General features: G+C 35.8%; 2 protein-coding genes across 7 annotated transcripts in view; one reads left to right on the top strand and one right to left on the bottom strand.

The window, feature by feature from the left end:
- LOC106877899 (uncharacterized) overlaps positions 1-11,737 on the top strand; it is a 64,280-nt gene extending 52,543 nt beyond the window's left edge. For all 3 annotated transcript variants that reach the window (XM_052967080.2, XM_052967079.2, XM_014926947.2), the window contains 2 exons: positions 10,420-10,533; positions 11,468-11,737. In XM_052967080.2, the coding sequence (XP_052823040.1) occupies positions 10,420-10,533; positions 11,468-11,597 (244 nt within the window). In that variant the 3' untranslated portion in view covers positions 11,598-11,737. The remainder of the gene's footprint in view (positions 1-10,419; positions 10,534-11,467) is intronic.
- Positions 11,738-20,680: 8,943 nt separating this feature from the next.
- The window catches only part of LOC106877900 (dipeptidyl peptidase 4), a 615,183-nt gene continuing 610,066 nt past the window's right edge, over positions 20,681-25,797 (bottom strand). For all 4 annotated transcript variants that reach the window (XM_014926948.3, XM_014926949.3, XM_014926951.3 and 1 more), the window contains exons 24-25: positions 25,563-25,636; positions 20,681-22,877 (exon numbers count right to left, since the gene is read on the bottom strand). In XM_014926948.3, the coding sequence (XP_014782434.1) occupies positions 22,713-22,877; positions 25,563-25,636 (239 nt within the window). In that variant the 3' untranslated portion in view covers positions 20,681-22,712. The remainder of the gene's footprint in view (positions 22,878-25,562; positions 25,637-25,797) is intronic.

The following is a 25,797-nucleotide window of genomic DNA, read 5'->3' as shown; positions in this document are numbered from 1 at the left end:
CACTTGGCCGGTATGCCGCCCTGAAGAAGCGGCTGACCTGCCACCCGTCAAGCATTTCTTTCAGCACCTCCGAGCGAAATGCAGTGCCATTATCCAGCAGCAGCTCATCCACGGGGCCTCGTTCCAGGAATATCCCATTTAATACTCCTGCGATTTCCTCTTCAGTCCCCGTCTTCATCTCCCTCCATATGGCCATCTGCCCCGGTCCGCAGTCAACCATTGAGAGGTACATCCCCTGCCGGTAGTGTGTTACGTCCACTGCCAGTCGCTTCCAGTTGTGGGCCACTGGAATACTTCCCGCCTTATGTATGCCCGGAGCAGGGTCAATAGACTGGCACCTGTCACAGCTGCTAACCACTCTCTGCACGCTCCGCCTCGTTACCTCGGAGTCAACTTTCCTGGCTAGGAATAATGTCCTGTCCACTCCCATGTGATGCATGGTATGCAGTCTCCTCAACTCCGAGTCACTCAGACAGCATACTGCAGCCACAGCCTGCTCCGCATCCTCTGGCACCTGCAACCAAGCTCGCTTTACCCTGGTTAGGGCGTCTGCCCTGTTCTTTTCGGAAGGCACAAAAGTTACGCTCAGCTCCAGATCGAACTCAGCGGTTAGCTCCCGCAATATTCCCAATCGGCGCTTTACCAGCATCTCCGCAGCCCCTTTAGTTCGCACCCTCCGCTCATTGGTGATGACTGCCGTCACCCAACCAAGCACAGTGGCCGAATCGGTTCAATTTCGATGGTGCACAGCCCCCACTTCAAGGCCAGGTTCACCCCCTTCAGCACGGCATCCAACTCCGCCACGTTGATATGGTTGCAGTCATCCATCTTCCTGAGCCAGGCTGCATCTTCCACCACGGTGCCTCCCATTTCCAAGACAACCCCTACTGCGATGCTACTGGCGTCACACCAAACGATCCCACTCTTTGATTTGGGAACATACCAACTGCCCCTCATTGGATCCTCTGCTCTCACTCTGACCAAGACTTCCTGCATCATGTCGGTCGTTTTCTCCCCAACTCTGTCATTCCACTTTGCTCCTTCGGCTCGTCTCTTGATGAAGCTACATGCTGTCCGGAGCCATCCTGCAACCGGGTAGTGTCCCACCAGCTTCCCGCACACCGAGAACTGTTCCCGTCTACTCACGCTGGTGCCCAGTTCAGGGATCTCGTTCCCACGCCGAAACACCAACGCACTGGCCTTGTCTCTCCGTAGCTTAAGGCCCAGTGCAGCGCCTCCCTCCATGGCCTCTGATGGCTTGGCGACCAATCCGAACTTCTTCAGGTGGCCTATGACCTCCGTTGCTGGCATTATGGTTTCATCCACAAGGATGTCATCAATGTACGAATTGGTGGCCCTTTTTACTCTGTCCACCTTTCCCAGGATGGCCTTGAGAATTATTGCCATAATTTTTGGAGCTGAATTTAGCCCAAACCCCAGCCTGGTCAAACTGTATGTCCGGCCCTTATACCTGACAAGCTGATGCTTCCACAGTCTCTCAGCCACATTCACCTGCAGGTATGCCGACTTCAAATCGACGATCGTGGAGGCCCCTGTCATCTTCCTCCATTCTCGCAAGGTGTCCCCGCAGACATCTGTGGCCTCGCCGCCCGTATGACATATGTGGTCATTCAGCTCTCGGAAGTCAAGCACTGGTCTGACCTTATGCTTCGTAGGCTGTATCACCGCCATCAGCGGCAGGACTCCGCTCTCTCCTTCTTCTTCCCAAGAGATCAATATGCCCTCCTTAATCCACCGTTCCACCTCCCCCTCGAACTCGCTTCTGACATCTCCTTTCAAAGTATGCTGGTAGCAGCCCACTTTATTTTTTAACGTCGGGGGCTCTCCCCTCCAGTGCCACTCCACTGTCCACCTCTGGCCATCGAAGGCGGCACGAAAATCCTGGTCTTCAATGGTGTGCGCGGCATAGTTTTCTTCGCGGTTCTCACCAATGCACGGCGTCGCCATACATGGTTTCCCCGCAACCCCGAAAGTCACACCGGCCTCGTTGACAGTGACACCTCCTAAACGGGTGATTGCATCCATCCCCATCACCACGTCAATCTCATCCACCAAGTGGCCAACTACAATTGCTTGCAGCGTCAGCTTTGCTCCCTGCACCTCAATCTGCACGTCAGTAATGCCTTCACAGCGTACCTCTCTTCCGTCGACTGCCCTCACACTGCTTTCTCCACTCCACGTCTCTACCACTCCTGGAGTCATCAGGGTCGTTGTACAGCCTGTGTCCACGAGGGCACGTGACATCTTCCCATCCATTAGCACATCTACAACGGGTAGAAAAATTTGCGCCGTTAATGATCTGAAAGGGAGACCGCTGGCGCAGTAGTCTACCTTAGACCGTTTCCCTGCAGACATTCGCTGGCTATATGTCCCGTTTCTCGACAACGGTAGCAAATGACCTCAGGCTTGGGTAACTTGCAGTCTTGCACCATGTGCGGGCCCTGACACCGGAAACACTGTCCTTTGAACGGTCGCACACGTTCCTTGTTCGACCCCTCTCCGCTACTCCTTGGTCGGCCACCTTTTGCTGTGGCCGTTGCTGCCAACGGTGTCGATCCACAACACGAAACTAACATACGAGCCCTCGTTATTATATCCGCCATGGGCATGGCGTTCACGTCCGGCAGTTTCTGCAATTCGACCGACATGTGGTCAGGAAACCCAGTTACAAATGCCAACTTTACTGTTCGATCCAGCGATTCTCCCTCGTACCCCGCCAGTCTAGCCAACTTCCTAAGTTCGTTGGCAAACACGTCGACCTGTTCGCCGGTCCACTTCGCTCTCCCCAGGCGAGCGTACGCCTCAAACATTCCTTCTGCGAAGGCCTCCATCAAGCGGATTTCTATCTTCTCCGCGCTAACTTGGTCCCTCTCTTCCATCTCTAAAAATAGCGCCAACGCCGGACCATCCAAGTAGAGCGGTAGCAAGCTTGCCAAGTCGCCTATCCCTTGGAGCGTCGCGACCAGCTTCATCTTTTTCAGCCATGCGACCACGTCCGTGTCGTCGCAAAACGGTTTAATGATATCACTAGAAATCCGGACTACACTCATAATTTTTTTTTCTTATGGGCCGAAATAGCTTGTGGTGTGATGGAGGAAAAAAGACAACAAGAAGCAAAAGGACAGAATGAAACGTTGGACCTTACCTTGTCGACCGGAGCGGAGTACACGATCGTTCCTGATCAGAACACGTCTTTCTCGTAACCTCGCTGTTTTCTGACTGACCCCACGTGTTAGCCTTCGACCGCGTGTCGCCGACTTCCGGTCTGGGTTCACTTCTGTTTGCCTCACCTCTCTCCACCACAACACACAGCTCATCACAGCCCATAACACCACAATTTGCTAATAATACCTATTTCAGTTTTAGCCGGATTAATCAATCTACATTTAGGGTTTCTATTAAAATTAGCTTTATAGTTTTTAGGGTAATAAAAGCGGGTCGTGGGGGAAGATATTCTATCCTATCGCTAATTTTAAGATTGTTAGCTATTCTTCTTGCCTCCAAATTCACCTCTTTGTATAAATTTGTGTTATCTTTTTGTATGTATCTGTGATGCTATTGGAAATTAGACGCTTGTAAATGTCCTTATCAACCACATATAAGCTTTTTGTCTTATCAAAGTTAACGAAGATCTTATTCGTGTTGTTAATTTCTCAAATTTTTTCCTTCATAACTCTCTGTAATTAGTTGCTGTATTTACGGAATTTAATTTTTCTAATGAGTTCGAAAAGGTCTTTTTCGAAGGCTTCTAATTCCGGGATAGGTGGTGGGTTCCTGGAAGATTTAAGTCCGTATTTGTTTCCGTTAGTTTTATGTTTAGTAACAAAGAAGAAGGCTTTCCATCTCAATCTTCGAATAAACTCTTCCGTTTTCTCTATAAGACTTTTAAGATATTGTTTCTGCGTAGGGATAGGTATATTTTTTTCGAAAATATCCAATGAGTAAAGTTTCAACATGAAAATAATATATATATATTACAGTCGAAGGTTTTCTTAAGAAATATGTCGAAATATACACAATATCTTTGCGATGCGAAATAAACCATGCATTACAAAATACGAATCCAACAGTGTGATTGAAAACTAGTTCAAGATTTAAAAAATATATGCTATCCATATGGTATTATACTAGCCGACATTTAAAATTTTGTTGCGTGTCTGCAGGAATTCAAAAATTCGGGTCTTTGATTAAAAGCGCTATTGTCCTGGAATAAAATATAGAATTTCTCCAAAAGACATAAATCACATTTGATGGGTCTTTTATGCGCACGCTTTGAATCAAAGACGCGAACTCTTTAATTCCTGCAAACACGCAACAAAAGTTGCGTGCATATATGTATATGTGTATTTGTGCGTATATTTATGCTTTACATATATATGCCTGTATATGTATGTAACTATGTGCATGCATCTCTGTATTTTGATGTATATATGTATAGTATAGATGGTCTAGTATGGGTGTATACTGTTGTAAAATATTTATGTAATGCAGCGTGAAAATTTTAATTTTAATTTTAATGTATTAATTGACTTATATTTCGTATATAATTATTTACAATATGTATTTTGAATCCACTCTTTGATTTATGGTTTTCTTTGATTTTACAATTGGATGAATTTATATTGAATTCATTTATTTTGTTCATTGCATGCGTAAGACCGTTAATTGAAAGGACCAATGAAACAAATCCAATTTTAAAGGTGTATCTTTTAACTAGTTTCGATTATATCGTTATTTCTGTTCCATTTTAACATAACTGTCCGACGAACGGGAACGTGAAACTCTGAGTAACAGCTTTTGTTATATTTCTGCTGCTTTTGAATAAAGTATATATATATATATATATATATATATATATATATATATATATATATATATATATATATATGTGTGTGTGTGTGTGTGTGTATGTATATAGAGATTAGATAGATAGATAGATAGATAGATTAGTTACAGGATTCATAAAATCCAGGCATGTCAACAAGTAGGATGCTAGTACTGGCTGGGTACCATAGTGTCGAGTTTACAGTAATTTGAAACAGCCATTAGGTGTCACTTGTTGGTAGTATACTGCAGATATGCATGTGAGTGTGTGTACATATGTATGTATGTCATTATTCAGTTTTATTTCAAGATTTCTTACCAATAGATAAAGAGCCAGTTACTAACTTAGATCCAAGGTTCCTTCATTGGAATTTCGACGTCAACAACAGGGTGTTTTTGTATGCAAGTATGTATGTATATGTGCAGATTTGTATGTTTTGTTTTTTGTATATATTCTCATGCATATAGTTGCATATCTAGACATGTTCATATATATTTAAATAATAAACTTCTGGAAAGTTTTACAGATTTTACAGTTCCAGTGATGGCTTGGATCTGTAGTCTTTGAATCAGCTTTCTCTTTTCTGGTTTTAAGAAGCCTAATTTCTCAAGATTGGTATTTAGTCAGTGTGTTACATATTCCGGTGCCCCAATAATCACAGGTGTAAACCTGAACTTGTAATCTGGATAGTATAACTACAGATTTCTCAATAGTTTAGTGCAGGTTTTCTCTTTTTCACTGATCTTCAGGTTTATATTAATATCCGCTGGGCAACTGATTTCCACAACTATACAGTTTCTCTCTTTTCTATCCCAAATCATTATATCAGCTCTATTATGTTTACATTTTATTGAAGTTTTTACTGGGACATTTCACCAATACTCCTTGTAAAAGAACAACCGTGCAAACCAAGGAGATGGCGACGAAGTGGAGAGACTCCTTTAAACGCGTCGCATGGTCGAACACAAAACATGTAATAGGACATATGAAGGGCTCGCAGTATGATGATGCGAGCAAGTGCCAGTAAAGGAACAAGAGAGAGCGAGTGACAGAGACAACAGTTAGATATATATATAGAGAGAGAGTAGGTTTATTAACATAGTGAACAGTGTGTCTATGTGTACGTGCATGCGGCAATATAAACAATACAATGTGTATGACAGGCCTTCTTGTACAAGAGTATGTATACAACAATATGAATGACGGACCGTCGTATAAGCAAGAGTGTGTGTACAATATGTGTGAGTACAATATATGTGTATGTGAGAGAGAAATACAGGACATGGAATAAGAGTCTGTGAGAGACTATAAGCATTCTGAACAAAGATGGAGAAAATACCAGTTCATAGAAGAGGTACACAAGTAGAATGTCTGTACAAGAAGTCGTGGCCAAGGAGCAGAGCTGTGGTGTTACATGTTGTGTGTGAAGTCGAGCGTCGATGCTGCGACCGGTTACTTGGTACAGAAGATTCTCGCATGGTTGTTCTGACTGTTATCTTCGTGGTGGAAATAATCCACTCGAACAGTGCAGAGATGAAACCACTGTCGTTGTTGGTGTGTACTCTGGTGGTGGTGCTGCTGGCGGAACTGTAGTAGACAGTAGATCGGTAGTGTTGGCGTCGTCGCTGGAAACTGGTTGGAGCTGTGTTCTGTGTGTGGTCTACGACCAGATCTGAAAAGGTCTGTGGTCGCAACAAACAGGCGTAGTTGGAGCAGGCTTATTTATAGATGAAATAGGGCTCACCGGAAACTCTCTCACGTGACCTTATCTGAAGGCCACGATTGGACGGTATGCACCCTGGCGCGAAACTGAACTGGTGATAAATGCCGCACAAATAAGAACCAATCAGGGTGGTGGACACAAAGGATCCAAACGGCCGAAAGCTAGATGTTAGCCGCCACGTTATCATTTGTAATTAAATACTGGAGAGAGAGGTTTCACTACATCCTTTTTATTATGAGAAGCTATTGCTTCCACCATACTGTAGGTTCTTTTGTCTTTGCCCTTGGGGATATCTTTTTGGCAAATCTTGTTACACAGCATCCTAACTACAATATCATGCCTCATCGGTAGATAATACTGTGATGACATTTTCGGACAACTGCTTATGATGTGGGTGATATCTTCAGTGTTAACTCTACAAAGTCTGCATCGATTGTCATTTTTTACTGCTTTTCCTGCATCTCTATCTCTTTTGTGCATCAGTTATTTGGTTGATATTTCCTGTTCCTGTTTTGCAAATGCATACCCTTCAAAGTGATAAGTAGTAATCTGGTTGTTGTCACTAGATTAATGAAATTTTACCCCTGATCAGAACTGGACCCTCAAAAAAAAAAAAAAAAAAAAAAACTAGAAAACAACTCCTGAAAGGAATCAACCAACTGGAATGGTTGATGACCATTAGGTAAAAACTAATGACTGAGTCCCTACAGGGAAGTCAACCAAACAGAATGCCGAACTTGATCAAAACAAAAACAGGTTCTTTATCAAAATAAAGTGACGTCAGGAAACCTACTACCAATCAAAACATGTTTCTATGTACAGGGAACCAACAAAACAACCAACCAAAACACTAATACCAAAACAAAATTTATCTTTTTGACCAAAAACATCCACCAGAAAGAATAAGACGTCATCAAAATTATAATGAATCAAAAATTCGATCCTTTTCTGTAAAAACATATATACACAAGATATTTTCTGAATCCTCAAAATACTTCATTAAAAGTGAAGAGTCCAGTAAACAACAGAAAAAAGAACTGCACAATGATAGAAACTGTAAAAAGAACCCTTTCTTTTTACTCTCTCTTGTCCATGCATTCTATAAAAACTCAGTATGAATGAAATTTTACCAGTGCCAAATTACCCACCAAAAATACAACCCCACTAGTCAAAAAATGCAACTGTCCTAACTGCTGGACCTGTATCTACCTCTCAGAGGGCTGAACATATAAATTTAAGTCAGGCCAAACTTTCACCTAAATTTAGTAATGTACATTTGTTATATTCTTTGCCAAGTACGTACTTTGATATTAGCTATCCCTGCGAAGCTCATTGAATTTCATGTGAACATTTAATGGTTTAAACATGTTTATTCGATTTCTACTTTGTAATTTTGAACTCTGTTAAAATCCCCTTGTTTTATTCACATTTGTATACATTTGTGCCATTGATAAACAAAAAATTGTTAAAACTAGTTTGGTATATGAATAAAGCTATTTAAAAACAGCTACACGTTTTTCAAATTCAGGTGCGTTTTCAAACCCCCAAAGCAAATTTTTCTGTCTGTCTGTCTGTCTGTCTCTCTCTCTCTCTCTCTCTCTCTATATATATATATATATATATATATATATATATATATATGTGTGTGTGTGTGTGTGTGTGTGTGTGTGTGTACACATAAGTACCAAATACAATAAAAACTGTAGATCCAGGTGTGGTATATGTATAAAAAAGATCACAAGGGTGGTTTAAAACTTACTACATACACATATGCATACATCTATAGATCCACTTAATCATATATATACACCGTTAGAAGTTTATGTGTATGTGTGTGTGTGTATATATAATATATGTAATATTTTTTAATGTGTCATCTCTTTGTTCCTATTACCATTCTATACTCATCTAACATTGTGTTTTACACCAGGTTATTAGTCTATCTGTCTGTTTGTCTACACATACACAAACCACAAGCATATCTATGTATCTATCTATCTATCTATCTATCTATCTATCTATCTATCTATATATATATATATATATATATATACAGGGGTTGGACAAAATAATGGAAACACTTAGCATCATAGCATCATAATTTTGAAATATCTATAAAGCCATCAAAAGCTTGTTTATTTTTGTTTTTTTTTACTTATTAATATGGTTTGCTAAAATTGCTGTTTCTTTTCAGATATCATCAGAAAAGGTAATTAAAAGTCATGACTTTCAAAGAGGTCAAATTGTTGGTGCTCGGATGGCAGGCACTAGCATAATGAAAACAGCCGAAATGTTTGGTGTATCAACAAGTACTCTCTCGAAAGTAATGACAGCCTTTGAGAAAGAGGGAAAAACCTCCTTGTTGAAACAAAACTCCAGAAGAAAACCCAAACTTTCATATAGGGACCATTGGACTCTTATGCGAATTGTTAGAAAGGATCACAAAAGTACAGCTCCCAAAATTACTGCAGAGCTTAATGACCACTTCGAGAACCCAGTTTCCACAAAAGTTGTTCTCTGGGAGTTGCACAAAGCCAGGTTTCATGGAAGAGCTACAATCAGAAAACCACTACTTTCAAAAACAAATGTTGCAAAGTGTTTAAAGTGGAGTAAAAACCTACAGAATTGGTCCCTAGAGCAGTGGAAGAATGTTATTTTCTTGGACGAGTCATCCTTTATCTCATTTCCGACCACTGGCCAAGTATATGTGTGGAGACAGCCAAAAGAAGCATTTGATCCAGACTGCCTTCTTCCAACTGTTAAACATAGAGGAGGATCGGTGATGATTTGGGGGCGGGGGGGGGGGGGGCTATATCTTGGAAATCTGCCAGCCCAATGGTTTCCCTTCGTGGCAGAATTAATAGTCAAGACTATTTAAACATTCTATCTGATCAGATTCATCCTATGGTTGCGCAACTGTTTTCGGTGGGGTGGGGGGACGCAATCTTTCAGGATGATTATGCAGTAATTCACACAGCTAAAGTTGTTACTGAATGGCATGAGGAACATTCTAGTGAAGTTGAACATCTTATCTGGCCACCACAGTCTCCAGATCTCAATATTATTGAACATTTATGGTGCATTTTAGAAAAACAAGTAAGAACTCAATATGCACCAATTCACACAGCTAAAGATGTTACTGAATGACATGAGGAACATTCTAGTGATATACATACATACATATATATATATATATATATATATATATATATATATATATATCAGGTACACACTGGGGTCAATGTAATCAACTAGCCTCCTTCTCCCCAAAATTTTAAGGCCATGTGCTCTGAGTTAAAATAATTGAGAATCTAAACTGTCTGACAAATGGTAACGAGAAACTCTGAGTAGCAGTTTTTTCTGATATTTTTGTGATGTTTTTACAGCTTTAATAATTATAAAGCATATTACTCTTCCTCTGGTATTCGAGTACTGTTTTCCCCACCCAGTTTCACATTTATGTGCTTACTTTGATATATATGTGTGTGTGTGTGTGTGTGTTTGTTTGTTTGTGTATGTGCGTGTGAGTGTGTGTGTGTGTGTGTGTGTATGTGTATACCTTGGGTTTGCTACAGTTTCCATCTACCAAATTCACTCACATGGCATTGGTCAACCGAGGGCTATTGTAGAAGATATCTGCTCAGAATGCTGTATAGTGAGATTGAATTGGAGACCACATGGTTGCAAGGTGAACTTCTGAACCACATATTTGTTCTTTCATTTTCTAAAGAGTTTGAAATCATAATACATGAAATTACATCAGGTGGTAGTACAACACCTTATCTATGTCAACTAATTTTTTTCACTGTTTGCTTGCAATTAAATTCTAATCTTTATTTTTTGTTCTTAGGACACCTTCTTTCCAAATGCTAGATGCCCTGCAAAATTTAGATGGATTAGAAAGACCTATAATTCATTTTGAGGATGCGTACCAAGTTATTCCTTGGGTTACATGTTCAGGCACGTAAGTAGACAGATCAAAGACATACCCTTCTCATCCTTCTTCCATCTATCATCCCAACCATTTCTATATTTCTTTCATGTAACTTTTCATTCTATTCTCTTTTCTTCTTTCTCTTTTTCTATCATCTTTGTTGTCATTTCTTTTGTTTCTTTTCTTTATTATTGTTTTTGAATTTTTCATGTTCTTTCTTTTGAGTCTTCCTTCTTTCTTCATATTCTTCCCCTTCCTCTTTCTCCTCTTCCACTTCCTCTCCTCTTTCTTCTCCTCTCCTTCTTACCTCTTTCTTCTCCTCTCTCCTCTTTCTTCTCTTCCCTCCTTCCTCCCTCACCTTTCCTCTTCCATTTCTCACCCTCCCTGCTCCAGCTCTTCCACCTCCTCCTTTTCCATTCTTCTTTTTTTGTTTTGTTCCTGGATCTTGGAAATGAAATGAAGATGGAAAGTAAGAAAAATGTTTTCATAACCTAAGAGCTATGCTGAGTGGAAAAGGTGCATCCAAATGAGCAACAGTGGCATGAATATGATGCAGAACAATGTTTCACAGAACAATGATTATAGGTTTGATGTGTCGATGTCAAGTCAAAGAAAGGACATCAGGTGATGCTCCAGCCCAAATGTGACAACATTTTCTGTATAGTGGTGAATAAATGCTTAATGAATATTAAGAATGAAATCAGAGAAAAGATGGTCAGCTCAATAGAAAAACATTTTTTATCTGTTACATACTTCTTTATATTTTGGGGCTTAATGTTTGTTAGAAAAAATTTTAAGTTTGTAAATTTTGGCATTTGTAGAATAAATTCATGATGTGGTAATTATACAATTAGAGTTTTTAATCCCATCACATAAAATATATTTGAGTATTAAAATAACATTTGCTAATGAGTGTGGACATGAATATCTAAAATAATTTTCATTGCTCTTTGTTTTTGTTTAGGGGTTTTTGTACTGAATGCGAATCAAGGAACAGAACAATTTCATTGCTGGCCTGGAAAAATTCAACCAGTTTGATACCAACTTTTGACTTATTCTCTGTTCCTCTTTATTGCACATGTATTCCTGGCTAGACTGTGTTAAAGCAATTCAAACATTTCAAGCATTATCATTTAAATACTTTACATCTTTCTTTAAAGCAGTACATTATATACATTTCATTATATGGATTGCATTGTACTCATTCATTGGAATAAACTATACTTCTGAGATATGTGTCTGTAATGTTATGCTGATATTAAATATATTTGTATTATGTTTTTTGTATATTTACTAATGATAAAATAGTAGGCACAGGTTGTGTAGTTAAGAAGTTTGTTTCCCCACAGTGTGTTTGGAGACCACTACCACTGCAGAACATCCTGAGTAAGTGTCTTCTACTATAGACCTAGGGCGACCAAATCCTTGGGACTGGATATAGTAGGTGGAAACTGAAAGAACTATACAAACTGAAATACAGTAGTACCTTGGTTTTTAAACAACTCCGATCATGAATAAATCATGCTTTATATATCATCATCGTTTAACGTCCATTTTCCATGCAGGCATGGGTTGGACGGTTTGATTGGGATCTGGGAAGCCAGGAGGCTGCACCAGGCTCCAGTCTACCCTTCCTAATGCCAGCCACTCTGAGAGTGTAGTGGGTGCTTTTTTATGTGTCACCGGCACAGGGGCAAGAGAGAGCTGCATCGACCATGATCAGATGGTGCTTTTTACGTGCCACTGGCATGGGAGCCAGTCAAGGAAGCACTGGCATCAGCTACATTCGGATGGTGCTTTTTACGTGCCACTGGCACAGAGACCACAACTACAATTTCCATTTGATTGTGATTTGATTTGATTTTGATTTTGATGTACTTGACTCAATAGGTCTTCTCAAGCACAGCATGTTGCCCTACAATCCAAGGTACTTTTTGAGTGGGCTGGTTATGCGACTCTGGTGTAGGTTACAGCTGTGAACTTGCTTTACTTGCCACATATCTCCAGAGGCTTTGGTCTTTTGTCATTGCCTCTGAGGCCCAACATTCGAAGGTCATGCTTCACCACCTCATCCCATGTCTACATGGGTCTCCCTCTATCCCAGATTCCTTCCACTGTTTGGGAGTGGCACTTCTTCACACAGCTATCCTCATCCATCCGTAGTACATGACCATACCAACACAAACGTCTCTCTTGCACGCCACATCCGATGCTTCTTATATCCAACATTTCTCTGAGGGAGCTTACACTCTGTCGTGTGTGCACACTGACATTACACATCCAGCAGATCATGCTAGCTTCATTTCTTTCGAGCCTATGCATGTCTTCAGCAGTCACAGTCCATGTTTCACTGCTGTGAAGCATAGCAGTTTGCATACATGCATCGTACAATCTACCTTTCACATTAAGCGAGAGGCCCTTTGTCACCAGTAGGAATAGGAGCTTTCTGAACATTGCCCAGGTTATTCTTATTCTAGAGGTAACATTCTATGAGCATCCACCCCCACTACAGACTTGGTCACCTATTGGTGGTTTTACTCGAAGGAGATATTTGCGAAGTGTTGTATTACTCTTGAATACTCTCCTGATGTCATATGGGTCGCATATCTTTTGTATCTTTTCGGAGAGGCCTTTCACATAGGGTAGACAGACTGTGGACAGTTTATTGGCCTCATCCTCTCTCTTCTTCATAATTGGAGTGGATAGTATACTTTTGGGGTAGTTGTTGCTTAACAGATCGTTATTGAGCTTGATCAAACATTGTGCAAAGAATCTAAGTAGCGATCGTGATACACACCATGAAGAAGTGATCAAGCGGAATGTTACGCAAGTCTGCTATGGGAGATGTAATTGAGTCAGGCAAATTCAAACAAACTTGATCAAACACTGGATGTTTTCTTTAACTAAATGCAAAGTTGGCCCTGATGAGGCAGCTCTATGGTCAAAGGGAGTTCCAACTAAGACCTGTCTTTTTTGCATATTTAGGACTACATTGTTGAATATGTCTCTTTTCTAAAGATAGTAACTTGAAATTTAAGAGATTTGGTTGCTGTTTCTAGTAGGCTGAGTGACTACTTGCATTCAGTTTACTTCATTGGCTTCATATCTATTATGTTTTGCTTCTTTTTCAAGAAAAGATGGAAGTATAATTAAACTTTTCAAGAAAAGATGGAATATAATTATAGTACCACATTCACTGTAAAATATTAACCCCTAAGTTCCATGGTGTGATGGATAACTATCTTCATAGTCATCTTTCATATCATGGATCTGCTCTTGAAGAGAATGCATTCCTTGAAGCAAAGTTGTATAGAAGACCAATAGTTTCCCATACTGTGGATCAGTTCTCTCCATACAATTGATTTTGTTCAAGAGAAAGCACCAGGACTGATACAGTTTAGTAATAAGTGTTGTCACAGAAAGTGTCAGAACAAAGTTGAGGACAGTTGCAGGCAGCTTTAAGGACCCCAGCTCCTGATTTGTACTTCTTTGGTATGATCACTTTTCTAGGGGATAGGATTGGATGGATAAAAGACTTAGTTGACCTAAGTGGGGTTTGAACCAGAAGGCATTTTGCCCATATATGTACCTATTAAAGTAAATTGACAACATAACAATTGAAGTCCATCACATAAACAGATTTAATCATACTGTATTTACAATAAATGGTGAAATATCAAGTAGCATACAAAGTCTTCAACTTCCTGGCAGAATTGACCAAATAAAAAGAAAAACCAAAGGAGAAAAAAATAACAGTCAAACTAACAAAAAGTAGTATTAACTATGATATCACTGTTCAGAATAATTCTAGGACAAATTTGCACATGTATTAACATCTGTGTGTGTGTGTATGTGTGTAATAAACATTAAGTGCAATTACTATAACACTGGTTAAAACCACTTCAGTTAAAGTGAAAAGGAAGCACAATAGTTATTCTGCTGGTTCGAGGAATGTGAAATGTTTTGCTTTTTCTTTAATTTATACCAGCTGCACCCAAGTTTCAACCAAAGACAGTAAAAGTCAACAAGTTTTTGCATCTAAAGATGTAAGCAGGCAATGTGCTATGCAATTGAAAATAAGAAAAAAATCTGATATCTGTGTGTTAAAACCCTACCCTCAATATTATTATTAGTAGTAGTAGAGGTATCATTCTCTTATATTGTGTTACCAATAATAACATGTTTATTTTTGTACAAAACTTTCTTTTAAACATAGTCCTTGTACAATTAAAAAAAAAAAATCAGACAAAAGATTCCCACTTTTTATATATTTTTTTCTTCTTTTGTTGGAATATAAGAAGAAATTGCGAGTAAGACATTTCGATGCTTTCAGCAAATTTCTATTGCTGAGTTATGTTGTTCCAAACTACCACTCCTTTCGTCGTAGTCATATATTGAATTTTAACATTGATACAAAGTCTTAATTTTTATTATGGTGGGGAAGATACAATTGGCTAAAATCAACTTTGGTTATTATTTTGACTTGGAATTTATTAACCCTTTGAAGGCTGAATATCAAAGTCAACTTTGGCAATACTTGAACGTAGAATACAAAGGGACATAACTAAATACCACAAGGTATTTTGCTGTCTCACCTCTGTTTCTGTTAATCCGTCCACCTTGTATATTGATATAGAATTTGATTTATCTTTCTATTTCCCCTTTTTCACTCTATTTTTTCATTTTGCTCCTAGAATCCTGCAATAGTGAATGGGTTAAATATGCCAGTGAAAAGAACACAAGTAATGTGAAATTGTTTATAGTGATACCATAGGAGCAATTACTACAAATCATTCTAAATATTTACAGTAATGAAGATAATTACAATAAATAAATGATTTCAATAAGTGATGATGAATGATGATGATGACAATAAAAATAATACTTAATGTTTTTAAAAAAAAAAAAACAAATAAAAAACAACAACAACGTCAAAATTTCAAATAGTATTTAGTATTAGGACATTTTTGAAGAACATTTAAAGCCAATCAAGAAAATATAAAAAATAAAGATAAAATGAGAAAAACAACAACAAAAACACATTGAAAACTAATTTACTATTATATAAATGCATATTGATATTTACATAATTCATCATATAATGAAAAATAAAATAAAAATAAAATAATGATACAGGTAGTAATAATAATGATAATAATAATAGTAACTATAATTACAATCAAAGAACAAAAAATATTGGTTGCACATTAAATTTGATTCTAATTGAATAACTTTCATTTTTCCTTTGACATTTTAGTGTCATTTAACATATGATATCACATTGTCCAACTAAAGGTAGACATAAACAGATGTAATAAAGTATTTACATGGTGTGTGTGTGTATATATATATATATATATATATATATATATATATACACATACACACATAGATATACACATAGTAACATACATATATATGCACACAGTCACTCACACACACACACACACACACACACACACACACACACACATACACACACATATATAGGTATTTAATAACTAAGAGTGTGTAAAACAACCTGTAACTAACTACTTGTCTTTAAATGCAATGGAAATAATTTTATAAAATGCAATAAATTTCTGCTTGAATAAACAGAAAAATAGAATAGAAAATTAATATAGTAACAAAATACAATAATAAAAGTCCATAGATAAAGTTATTCCTTTACACAACCACTGGTTACCGCTGTTAGTAGCCAATGGTTTGGTTGTTAGTCACCAACAAACTTTGGTTGTAGTTTGCTAATAATCTTGGTTATTAGGTACCAGTAATTATTGGCTTGGTTGCTTGTTACCAACAATTAGCTGTTAGTAAGCAGCAATTAATTACCATATAAGCAATCATTGATTTGTTGTTATCAGCAATCATTTATTGTTGGTTGATGGTCAACATATCTGGAATCATTTGTTTTGTTGGTGACCACCATACCAGCAATCTTTAATCTGGCTGGTGCTTACCATAACAGCGATCTTTGTTTTTGGTTTCTGGTTGCTATACCAACAATAATTGGTTTGTACAGTGGTTACTATACTAGCAAACAGTTTATTTGCTGGTTACCAGCAATCATTGTTAGGAAACTGGTTACTGTCTGGCAAACATTGTTTCACATTACTTGCTACTGCTATATTTTGCGTTAGTAGTTTTCTGCAATCATTGGTAATAACTAATAGTGATGATCTGTTTCTTTAAATCAAAAGCATCAAGCATCTTGTTACATTAGTAACAAACAACCAATTTACTGTTACATGACAGAAACCACATATTTGGCAACAGTTACAAGTTATTGTTAGCCAGCTAATGTTGCTTATAATAGCAACGTTTTTTTCCCCCAGTTTTCAATCCAGCATCTATTGATTTCTGTCTTTTTATACTTTATTTTTAGATTACTAAACTATTATAAATGTATACCAAGATTATGATAAATCAAAACTCTTGGTGATTTCTATTTTTATTCTTTCCTTTCCATTTTATTTTAATAGATTTTTCTTTTATCATTTACCCCTTTTAGTTGAGTATTCATTAGATTAGTTGTTTTTGCCTTTGCCATCGATTAATCATCAAATGCTATGTGTATGTGCATATGTACACATATGTAGTACAGAAATATGAATGCACATATGAAAGCACATGAGTATAAGGAAGAGATAATGTTATAATCAACAGGAATTGGGGTTAAAAAGGGTAAGGACTAGGTTGAATAACAAATACAGGTTTTAGAACATTGATATGGTGTTGCAAGGTCTATTATGCCCTATTATATTTTGATTTATTCTTGCCTTTGCACGAAAGCTCAATCTTTTTTAAGGACAGAGATATAAACAATTTTATTGACTTCAAGAGAGAGAGAGAGAAATTTAACTCCAGCCAGAGATGATTCATGATTAAAGCATAAAGCATCTAGATTAGTACTCAATCATTTGTGTACTTCTGAGCTGACATAGAGAGCATATATTTTAGGAAAGATGAAGTATGATAATCTTTGTGATTTTCTCTGAGGCTTTGGAAACCATGAAGTTAATGAAATCACATCAACCAGCATCAAAGAGCATCACAGACTTTACTCACTGTATATTGGATTTTTTTCTATACAGAAGATCATTTTCTTTTATATTTCAGGGGTGGGACATAATCAATCCATGTAGGATTTGAACCAAGGTCCCCAAACATGTTCTCTTGTTTTGTCCAATAACATTGCTTCATAGTTCACAAATGTATTTGTTGAATGATTACATATTTATTTCATCATATCGTTAGTTCATTTCCTGAATTAGAATGAAGTTTCTGTTTATTGTACATCAATTAAAAGTTCAAAACAATAATTGTTGGAATTTCCAAATGGCATTTTAAAAAATAAGTATTTATTTTAATTGGTTAAAACATTGCAACTGATTATTTTTATATTATGTTTATTTTAATTAGTCCATTTACAATGTTGAAGACTCAGTCTTTCAATTTGTTTATATCCACTCCTAGTAATAACACCTGTTATTTTCTCCAGACCTTCTACAACTGTAGTAAGGTTTTGTAGGATAATATAATTTTTTTTCTACTGTTATATAAAGAATGGATTACAAGTGAAAGGAAAATTTGTATTTAAATAAATAACATAATAATCCTTGACTTGCAATTTAATCTACAAGCCTTCAACTAATGCTCAAAATATTTTTAAACATTTTCCTATAAGAATATTTTCTAAACAAAATGGTTAACCATGAAGTGAGTTGACAAATTCAGAATAATTTCAATAGAACTTTACTTCTATAAAGTATAATATAATTTACTGTATAATATAATTTACTGTGAAGAATTGCAGCAGTTGCAAGAATGGTAGATAGTGTACTAATGTTACCAGAGCTGGCTTGAACATGTTCATTGGATGGAAGACGGCTGCATCCCAAAAGACCTCCTGTTTGGAGTGCTTGCTGGAAGACCTTGAAGAACAGTTTGCCTGCTACTGTGCTCCAAGAACTTGCGCAAAAAGAACTTGAAGCTGAAACTGTTAAGCAGAAAGGCAGTGGTAGATAAAACTCATGATCCCTTGCATCAGAGGTGGTATAACCAATCATACTCTTCAGCTTGTTGTATATGTAAAGATAGTGTGGAAGTGTCTGTTACACTAGAATAGCACTGCTAAGCAACTACCAAAAATGCTTAGTGAAACAGAAATGACTTTGTAGCATTGCCATTGTCTTCCAAAACAGACAAATGCCAATACAATACTGTACTAGTAGAAAGTTTTCCTGCTGGGGTTAAGCATTGGGTTGATTAGAGAATTAGAGAAAACTATTTATGAAGATAAAATAGTAGATATAAAGTAGATAAATGTGTAAATAGAAAGAGAAAATGTGAATCCATCATACAAAATGGAGATCACTATTTAATGGGATATTCCTTATTAAAATATTGAAATTTGGTACTCTTTCACAAAGCTTTAGAGAATTCTTTAGTATAACTATCAGCATACAATTAAGTAGTTATGAGATCATGATTGTATGTTTTATATTTTTTAATAGATTCTTTGAATGTTTAACCATAGCGTTTTCTTTATAAATGTATATATCTTCTATGATTCACAAATTAAATACTCATGAAGTAACTATCAAAAATTTAACTAGAAACTGAAAATATAAATTCAAAGAACACAAACATTATTTCCTTTAGTTTTTAATTTAAATGAATTTACTTGAATTTTTAATATTTTTGGAATTAATTTTGATTATGGTGTGAAACATTATTTCTGTGAAAATTTACCAATGAAACTCATTAACCCTGAGTTTCATGGATCATAAGGACGATGCTTTTAATTACTGGGCATATCTACTGTTTATATCAGTGTTTGAGTTATCATTTTCTGGAATGAAGCATAACAATCAGCTTCTTATTTTAATGCAATGTGCTGTAGTTTTAGCCTGTGGTTTCCAGTGTTTCCATAACTTTGTCACTCTATCTTCTTAACTTCAGGAATGCAACATCTTTATTGACTTGTGTCATCCCACTTTGGAAACACCTGGTTTAACTGAAGAGTTAATACAAACCTCTTTATCTGAGTGGAAATCTTAGCTGGGATTTTTATCTGGACCATCAAGTACCATAACTCCTCTTGATATACATAATGATGCTATCACTAATGATATTAACAACTGAAGTTTTACAATTAATAATGTAATTGTAATGATTTCTTCTCTTTTGTTTTAATAATGATAATAATCATCATTTGTACTATAGGCACAAGGCTTCAAATTTTGGTAGGAGGAGGCTAGTCAATTTCTTTGACCTCAGTACTTCACTGGTACTTATTTCATCAACCTCAGTGGAATTTGAACTCAGAATGTAAAGACAGATGAAATGCCCTGAAACAATTTGTCAGGTGTGCTAATGATTCTGCCTTAAAAATAATTTCTAAAATAGGCACAAAACCTCAAATTTGGAGTTAGGGAGGAGTTAGTCAGTTATATTGACCTCTGGTACTTGACTGGTAGTATTTTTTTTATCAACTTTCATCCCTTAAGAATGAAAGGCAATGTAAATCCCAGTGGGAATTGAACTTGTGACATAAAGAAATGTAACTAAATACCACAAAAGTATTTTGTCTACATTGATACCGAATTTGCCAATCCACTGCCCTTATAAAATAATAATGATAATAATAATAATAATAATAATAATAATAATAATAATAATGATAATAATAATACAACATTATAAATAATCATTCTTAACTTAAGATAAAACTGTCAAGCATTAAAAATCATTTGGCCAGAAATATTGGGGGAGGGTAACGGTCAATTATATCAACCCAGCACATTGCTGGTGCTTTATTTTATCAACCCCAGAAGGATGAAAGGCAAAGTTGACCTCAGTGGGATTTGAATTCAGAAGTAAAAAGCCAGAACAAATACTGCAAGGCATTTTGTTTGATGCTTTAGAGCAAAAGTATAAAATGTATTTCATACTGGATTATATTACAATAAATATTGAATAATTTATTCTTTCTTTTTTGCCTAGAAATTTTATGTTTGGAATAAAAAAAAAAAGCAATGGTTTAGCTTCTTTAAAAATACATAAAATAGGTGGGATATAAAGAAAATAATAAAAAGAAAAATATTGAAAAAAAAGCACAAAAAAAAAACAAGGCATGCTTTGATCTTGAGTAATAAATAAGAAATATCACCAGTAGAGTTTGTTAAATCAATTCTTTATACATATTTCTTAGAGAATGAAGAAATGATGAATGGAAAGGATATATGTATCAGATGTGTGTGTGTGTGTGTGTGTGTGTGTGTGTGTGTGTGTATGTATTTGCACATGGTGGTGAAGAGGAAAAGAGAAAATTATGAATGAAAAACTATAGTTCAATGTGGACATGACATGTATGGGAGAAGGGAAAATGTGGAAAAGAGGTGAAAAAATAATTAAATCTTAGAATTAATGAAAATACTAAATATATTTAAATTGGAAGGTAAACTTAGATTTTAAATCTTTTTAATCTCAAGTTTAACTTTAAAGAAAATAAAATTGAATTTTGAAATGAAATAATTAAAATAGTTTACAAAATTATGAAACTAAGATTTGGTGCTATTCTGTGATAATTTATTAGAATGACTGATGCAGGACATAAAAATATGCCAGCTTACTAATTAACCCTCTTGTTACCATATTTTTGTTGAGATGCTCTGAGTTTCTTTCAATTAATTTTAAATATAACATAGAATTTAGTAAAATAACTTAGTTATCATTAAACTAGTCTTAGGAACATAAATTGTGACTAAGGTTTGGTGGAAGATTTTAATTCAGAACTTTTGAAAACAAGAAATTTGTACTACAGAGCCAGAGGTGGTTTCATGCCGGTTGGTATCAAAAGGGTTAATCTTACTAATACCATCTCAAAGTCATCTTGAAAACAATTAAATAATCTTAACCTCTACAAGGAAGTTAGTTATTAGAATTTGTTTTGATAACAAATTATGAATGAATTTCAATATTTTTGGAAATATAAATAAAACATATAACAAAAAAAAACAAAAAAAAAAACAACAATAACAACTAAATAAAATATCGATGTAAATGAAGGTGTTAAGTCAAAATATATGTTAGTAACCAAACCCTTAAAGCTTTCAGATGAAAAATATCATAAGTTATAACATATTCTTTTTTTTTTAATTTTTAACATATTTTTTAATGGAAGCGACTTTGATAATTTTCCCACTAATTCAACGCTGTAAGTGAATTATTGTCTATTTATTGAGCTTTAATCATTCAGAAATCAATTACCTAGATTTTAAAAATATCATTATTTAAATTAAATAAATTTTTTTAATGTGTTGATTTGACAGTTTTGTATAAGAATTAAAGAATTAAAGTGAGTGTAAAGTTACTGTGCTTAAGTTAAACATGCTTATTTCATTAGATTAAATATAAAAAAAAATATACATATTGTATACATATATAAATATATTGACATTATAAGAAAACCATTAGATTCAGAGCTGATATTCAATGAAACAGATTTATCAGCAAAACTTCTTGAAAATGAATATTCTTGGGTGGGGTGAGATTAGCATTTAGTAAGTAACAAAACGAAAAACCCTGCTCTTAAGGTAAATAATGGATGTAAAATAATTTGTTACATTCACATTATGATGCATTTTAGTAAAAACAAATGTAGACTAATTAATTACACTTGATACAAATAATTAGTCAAACTATTTTGGCAATACAGCTATCTTAAGAGTTCATTTACTTTATAGAAACTAGTCTGGTTTACTATTATCTAAATATACTTGGTTTTTCGAATACTGCTAACTTAATATAACATAGATTAAATCATATTAAGATCCTTAGAATCTGGACTAAATAATTAGTAAAAATTAGTACGCTAAACTGAATATATAGTGTGAAAAAAGATGAACAAATATTCTCTCTTTTTAGATATATACTTAAACCATTTAGAGCAAGTGTTTTATCTGTTTAACTGTTTATCTTAATATTCTGATATTTATAATTGAAAACTTAAGACACTGATTTCAATATTGCATTTAAGTTGTGACCATTTCAGGCATTTTATTAAATAACTAATTAAATGAAACGATAGCTTGTATTAATAGTAAAAATAATAACTTAGTAAATGATAAGGTTAGTTTGAAAAATTAAAGGAACAGACTCCATTTACAAAGTTTTCTTCCAGAAAATTAAATGGAGTACAGTTATTATTCATCCTCCTGTTTTGCTGAAAGTTTTTCCTGTTTCTTTGTTTTCTTATCAAATTTCTTAGATTTTCCATTAAAACACTCCAAGAGAAAATCTTCCATGGTTTCATGTAAATGTCTGTAAGTATTGCCTGTGTTCAGACTGTGCTGTTCATCAGTGTAAATCTGAAATATAGACAATAGAAGATGACAACAATGATAATCAATAATGACAATGTGACAGTGGAACAGTGAATGTAAAGTTCATTTGAAATATAAAAAAAAATTGTTCAGACATTTTAAGCATTTGACAGTAACCAGAGGATAGTTTGTTTCCAGGATGTTACATTGGATCTTGATTCTGGCCTGCATAGGTCATATCATAAACCCAATGAGCATCTGAAGTATATGAACCGACTATCAAACCATCCTTGACATGTAATTAGGTCAATAATGAATAATGTTTCTACCAAGATATCCATGCTTTTGGCTAATGAAGAAATATTCAACCAAAACTCTGAATATTACATTGAAACCTTAGTTCAAACTGAATAAGTTGACAGAATTACCTACCTTCCCAAATACTGTATCTATTTGAAACACCAGAAAAATAATAACTTACATACTAGTAGAAAGTGTACAGGTAATAATCCTGATACTACAAAGAATGACAGCCATCATCATGGAGTTAGCTCTGATTTGTGTATGCACTATGGTAATAATACAACTACCAGATTAAATATGCATAATAATAGAAGTCAATGCAATTATAGCAACAGTAGGTACACTAATAATGGACATAATAGGAAAATAATATTAATATTTAAAATATATCAAATAGCAACACTGTTTAGAATAAGGAGCATATTAACCACTAAACCATAGGTAGAAATAAGTGCATCAAAACTCTGGACCCTATTAGTAGCGCCGATGTAAAATATATTCTTTTCTACTCTGGGCACAAGGCGCAAAATTTTTAGGGGTGAGGGGCAGTCAGTTAGATCGACCCCAGTATGCAACTGGTACTTAATTTATCGACCCTGAAAGGATGAAAGGCAAAGTTGACCTAGGTGAAGACAGTAAAAACAAGACAGAACAGTGAAAACAAATGGTAAGGGCTGTTAGGCCAAGACGATAGAAAAATTATTATTTTGAATGCAAAGTTAGATGTGAATGAGAGACAAAAAAAAAATCACATCTTCTCTATAATATGGAGACTGTTGTATACAAAGCTGAGATAACAGCAATATTCCAATGGGAACCAAATGTGTGAAAGAATGTGATAGCAAACGAAGGTCTCTTCACAATCTATATCAACCACAAGTCCTCCTTCAATATCCTGCAGAAACATAATTCCACAACCCTAGCCAAGCATGTATGGTTGTTGAAAAAAAAGTGCCTTTGAGCACAGCTTAAAGTGGAGCATACTTCCATAGCTGTAGGAAATCCGGATTATGGCTGGCTGAGAAAGTGGATTTTAATGTGCTCCCAACACCTAGATGTCTACCTGAACAGCAGAAGTGAAATTTTTAATACTTGCCCACATGAAAGGAAGTAAATCTTATCATACATGTGTACCCCATCACAACTATAATCACCAGTCCCCCAACTTCAGCGCTTCACTAATACCGGGGAGACCAGCAAATAGTTTGTCCAGAAGATACACAAATGAACCCACAAGCACACACACCCCTGAACTGCAGACACTGACCCAACGGATTTTTTCCATCACTCCCCAATATAAGCCCCCACAAGAATTGTACCCCTACACATGCTGCATGCATACATAATTGCCCCAAGAATTTAACCAAAACATAATAGAAAGAAAACGCACTAACGAACACCGATGTGTATGCCCGCCACCCACCAGCAAAGGCTATACATATAATACCACAACACATTTTCCATTTCCACAGGAGCATCAACTTTAAAGGTACACTCATTTCCAGAAAACTCTCACCGACTTGCAGCAAAAGCACCCCAGAAATGATGTTTTAATACCAAGGGACATAACTCTTAACTTAACACCTGCTCATTTTGTTTCATCATGTTTTGCACAGCAACTACAAACTGGATGTGTCTATTAACCTCCAACAATAGAGAGCAGTCGCCACATTTCATTCCATAGCTGCTACCTCTGAAGAGCACAGCGTTACATAATTGGAGTATTACCTAATAGTCTGTTGAATCTCTGGTGCGAAACCAATTGGCCATAATGGATATTGGCTGTAATGGATATATAATACCATACACTTTGATTAATATCTATATATAATTATTAGCAACAGAAACAGTATTAGTATGAAAAGCAATCTTTATATCCAACTTAATGTGAATGTTTTGTCAGAATACACACCAAGATATTGCAGTATTCACTTTGAAAGATTCTCTCATAAAGATGCATGATGCCATGGTGCACAAAGGCACAGATATATATTGTAACAGATAAGAATCATCTGGTATAGGTACTTGAGCTGCTAGATCACATGATTCCAGTGTATCGCACTTCTTCAGTAGCAGGTGTCTGGTGACCACATACCAGACAAACCTTACTTATATGATATATAGAGTATAGAGTCTTTCCAGTCAATGATGTCACAAATAACCAGCTATGATATATGTTATTACTTTTATCTCTCAAAGAGAATACTGCAGTATTCTGCATTCTAACAAGTCATCCATGTTAAGTTGGATATATAAATTGCCTTTTGATACTTATACTGATTATTAGATCACTGGAGACCAAGTGAGAAAGAAAAACAACTGGTTTTAGCAGCTGCTAATTTTAATATTAAGAATAAAAATCACTTTCTTTTGACATGATGATGGAAGATTCAATTAAATATACGGTTATATTTGAAACAATCTTACCTGAGTTCTGAAATAGATATTGGCATTGGTCAAAGCTTTAATAAGTTGTGCTGAATGCTGGAAATGGACATTATCTGGAAAAATTAAAATGAGAAAGCATTAATTTAGTTATGACAATTGTTTTAATTGTTCATCTATCTATATATATAAAAATGAGAATGTGTGTCTGTCTATCTGTCTGTCTGTCTGTCTGTGTGTGTGAATCCCTAAAACTCGAGAACTACGCAACCAATTT

Source organism: Octopus bimaculoides, chromosome 4 (assembly GCF_046866305.1).
Source record: "Octopus bimaculoides isolate indiv1 chromosome 4, ASM4686630v1, whole genome shotgun sequence".
NCBI classification, from domain to species: domain Eukaryota; kingdom Metazoa; phylum Mollusca; class Cephalopoda; order Octopoda; family Octopodidae; genus Octopus; species Octopus bimaculoides.
Note: the sequence above shows the minus strand (reverse complement) of the source record. Positions and strands in the feature narration are given on the sequence as shown.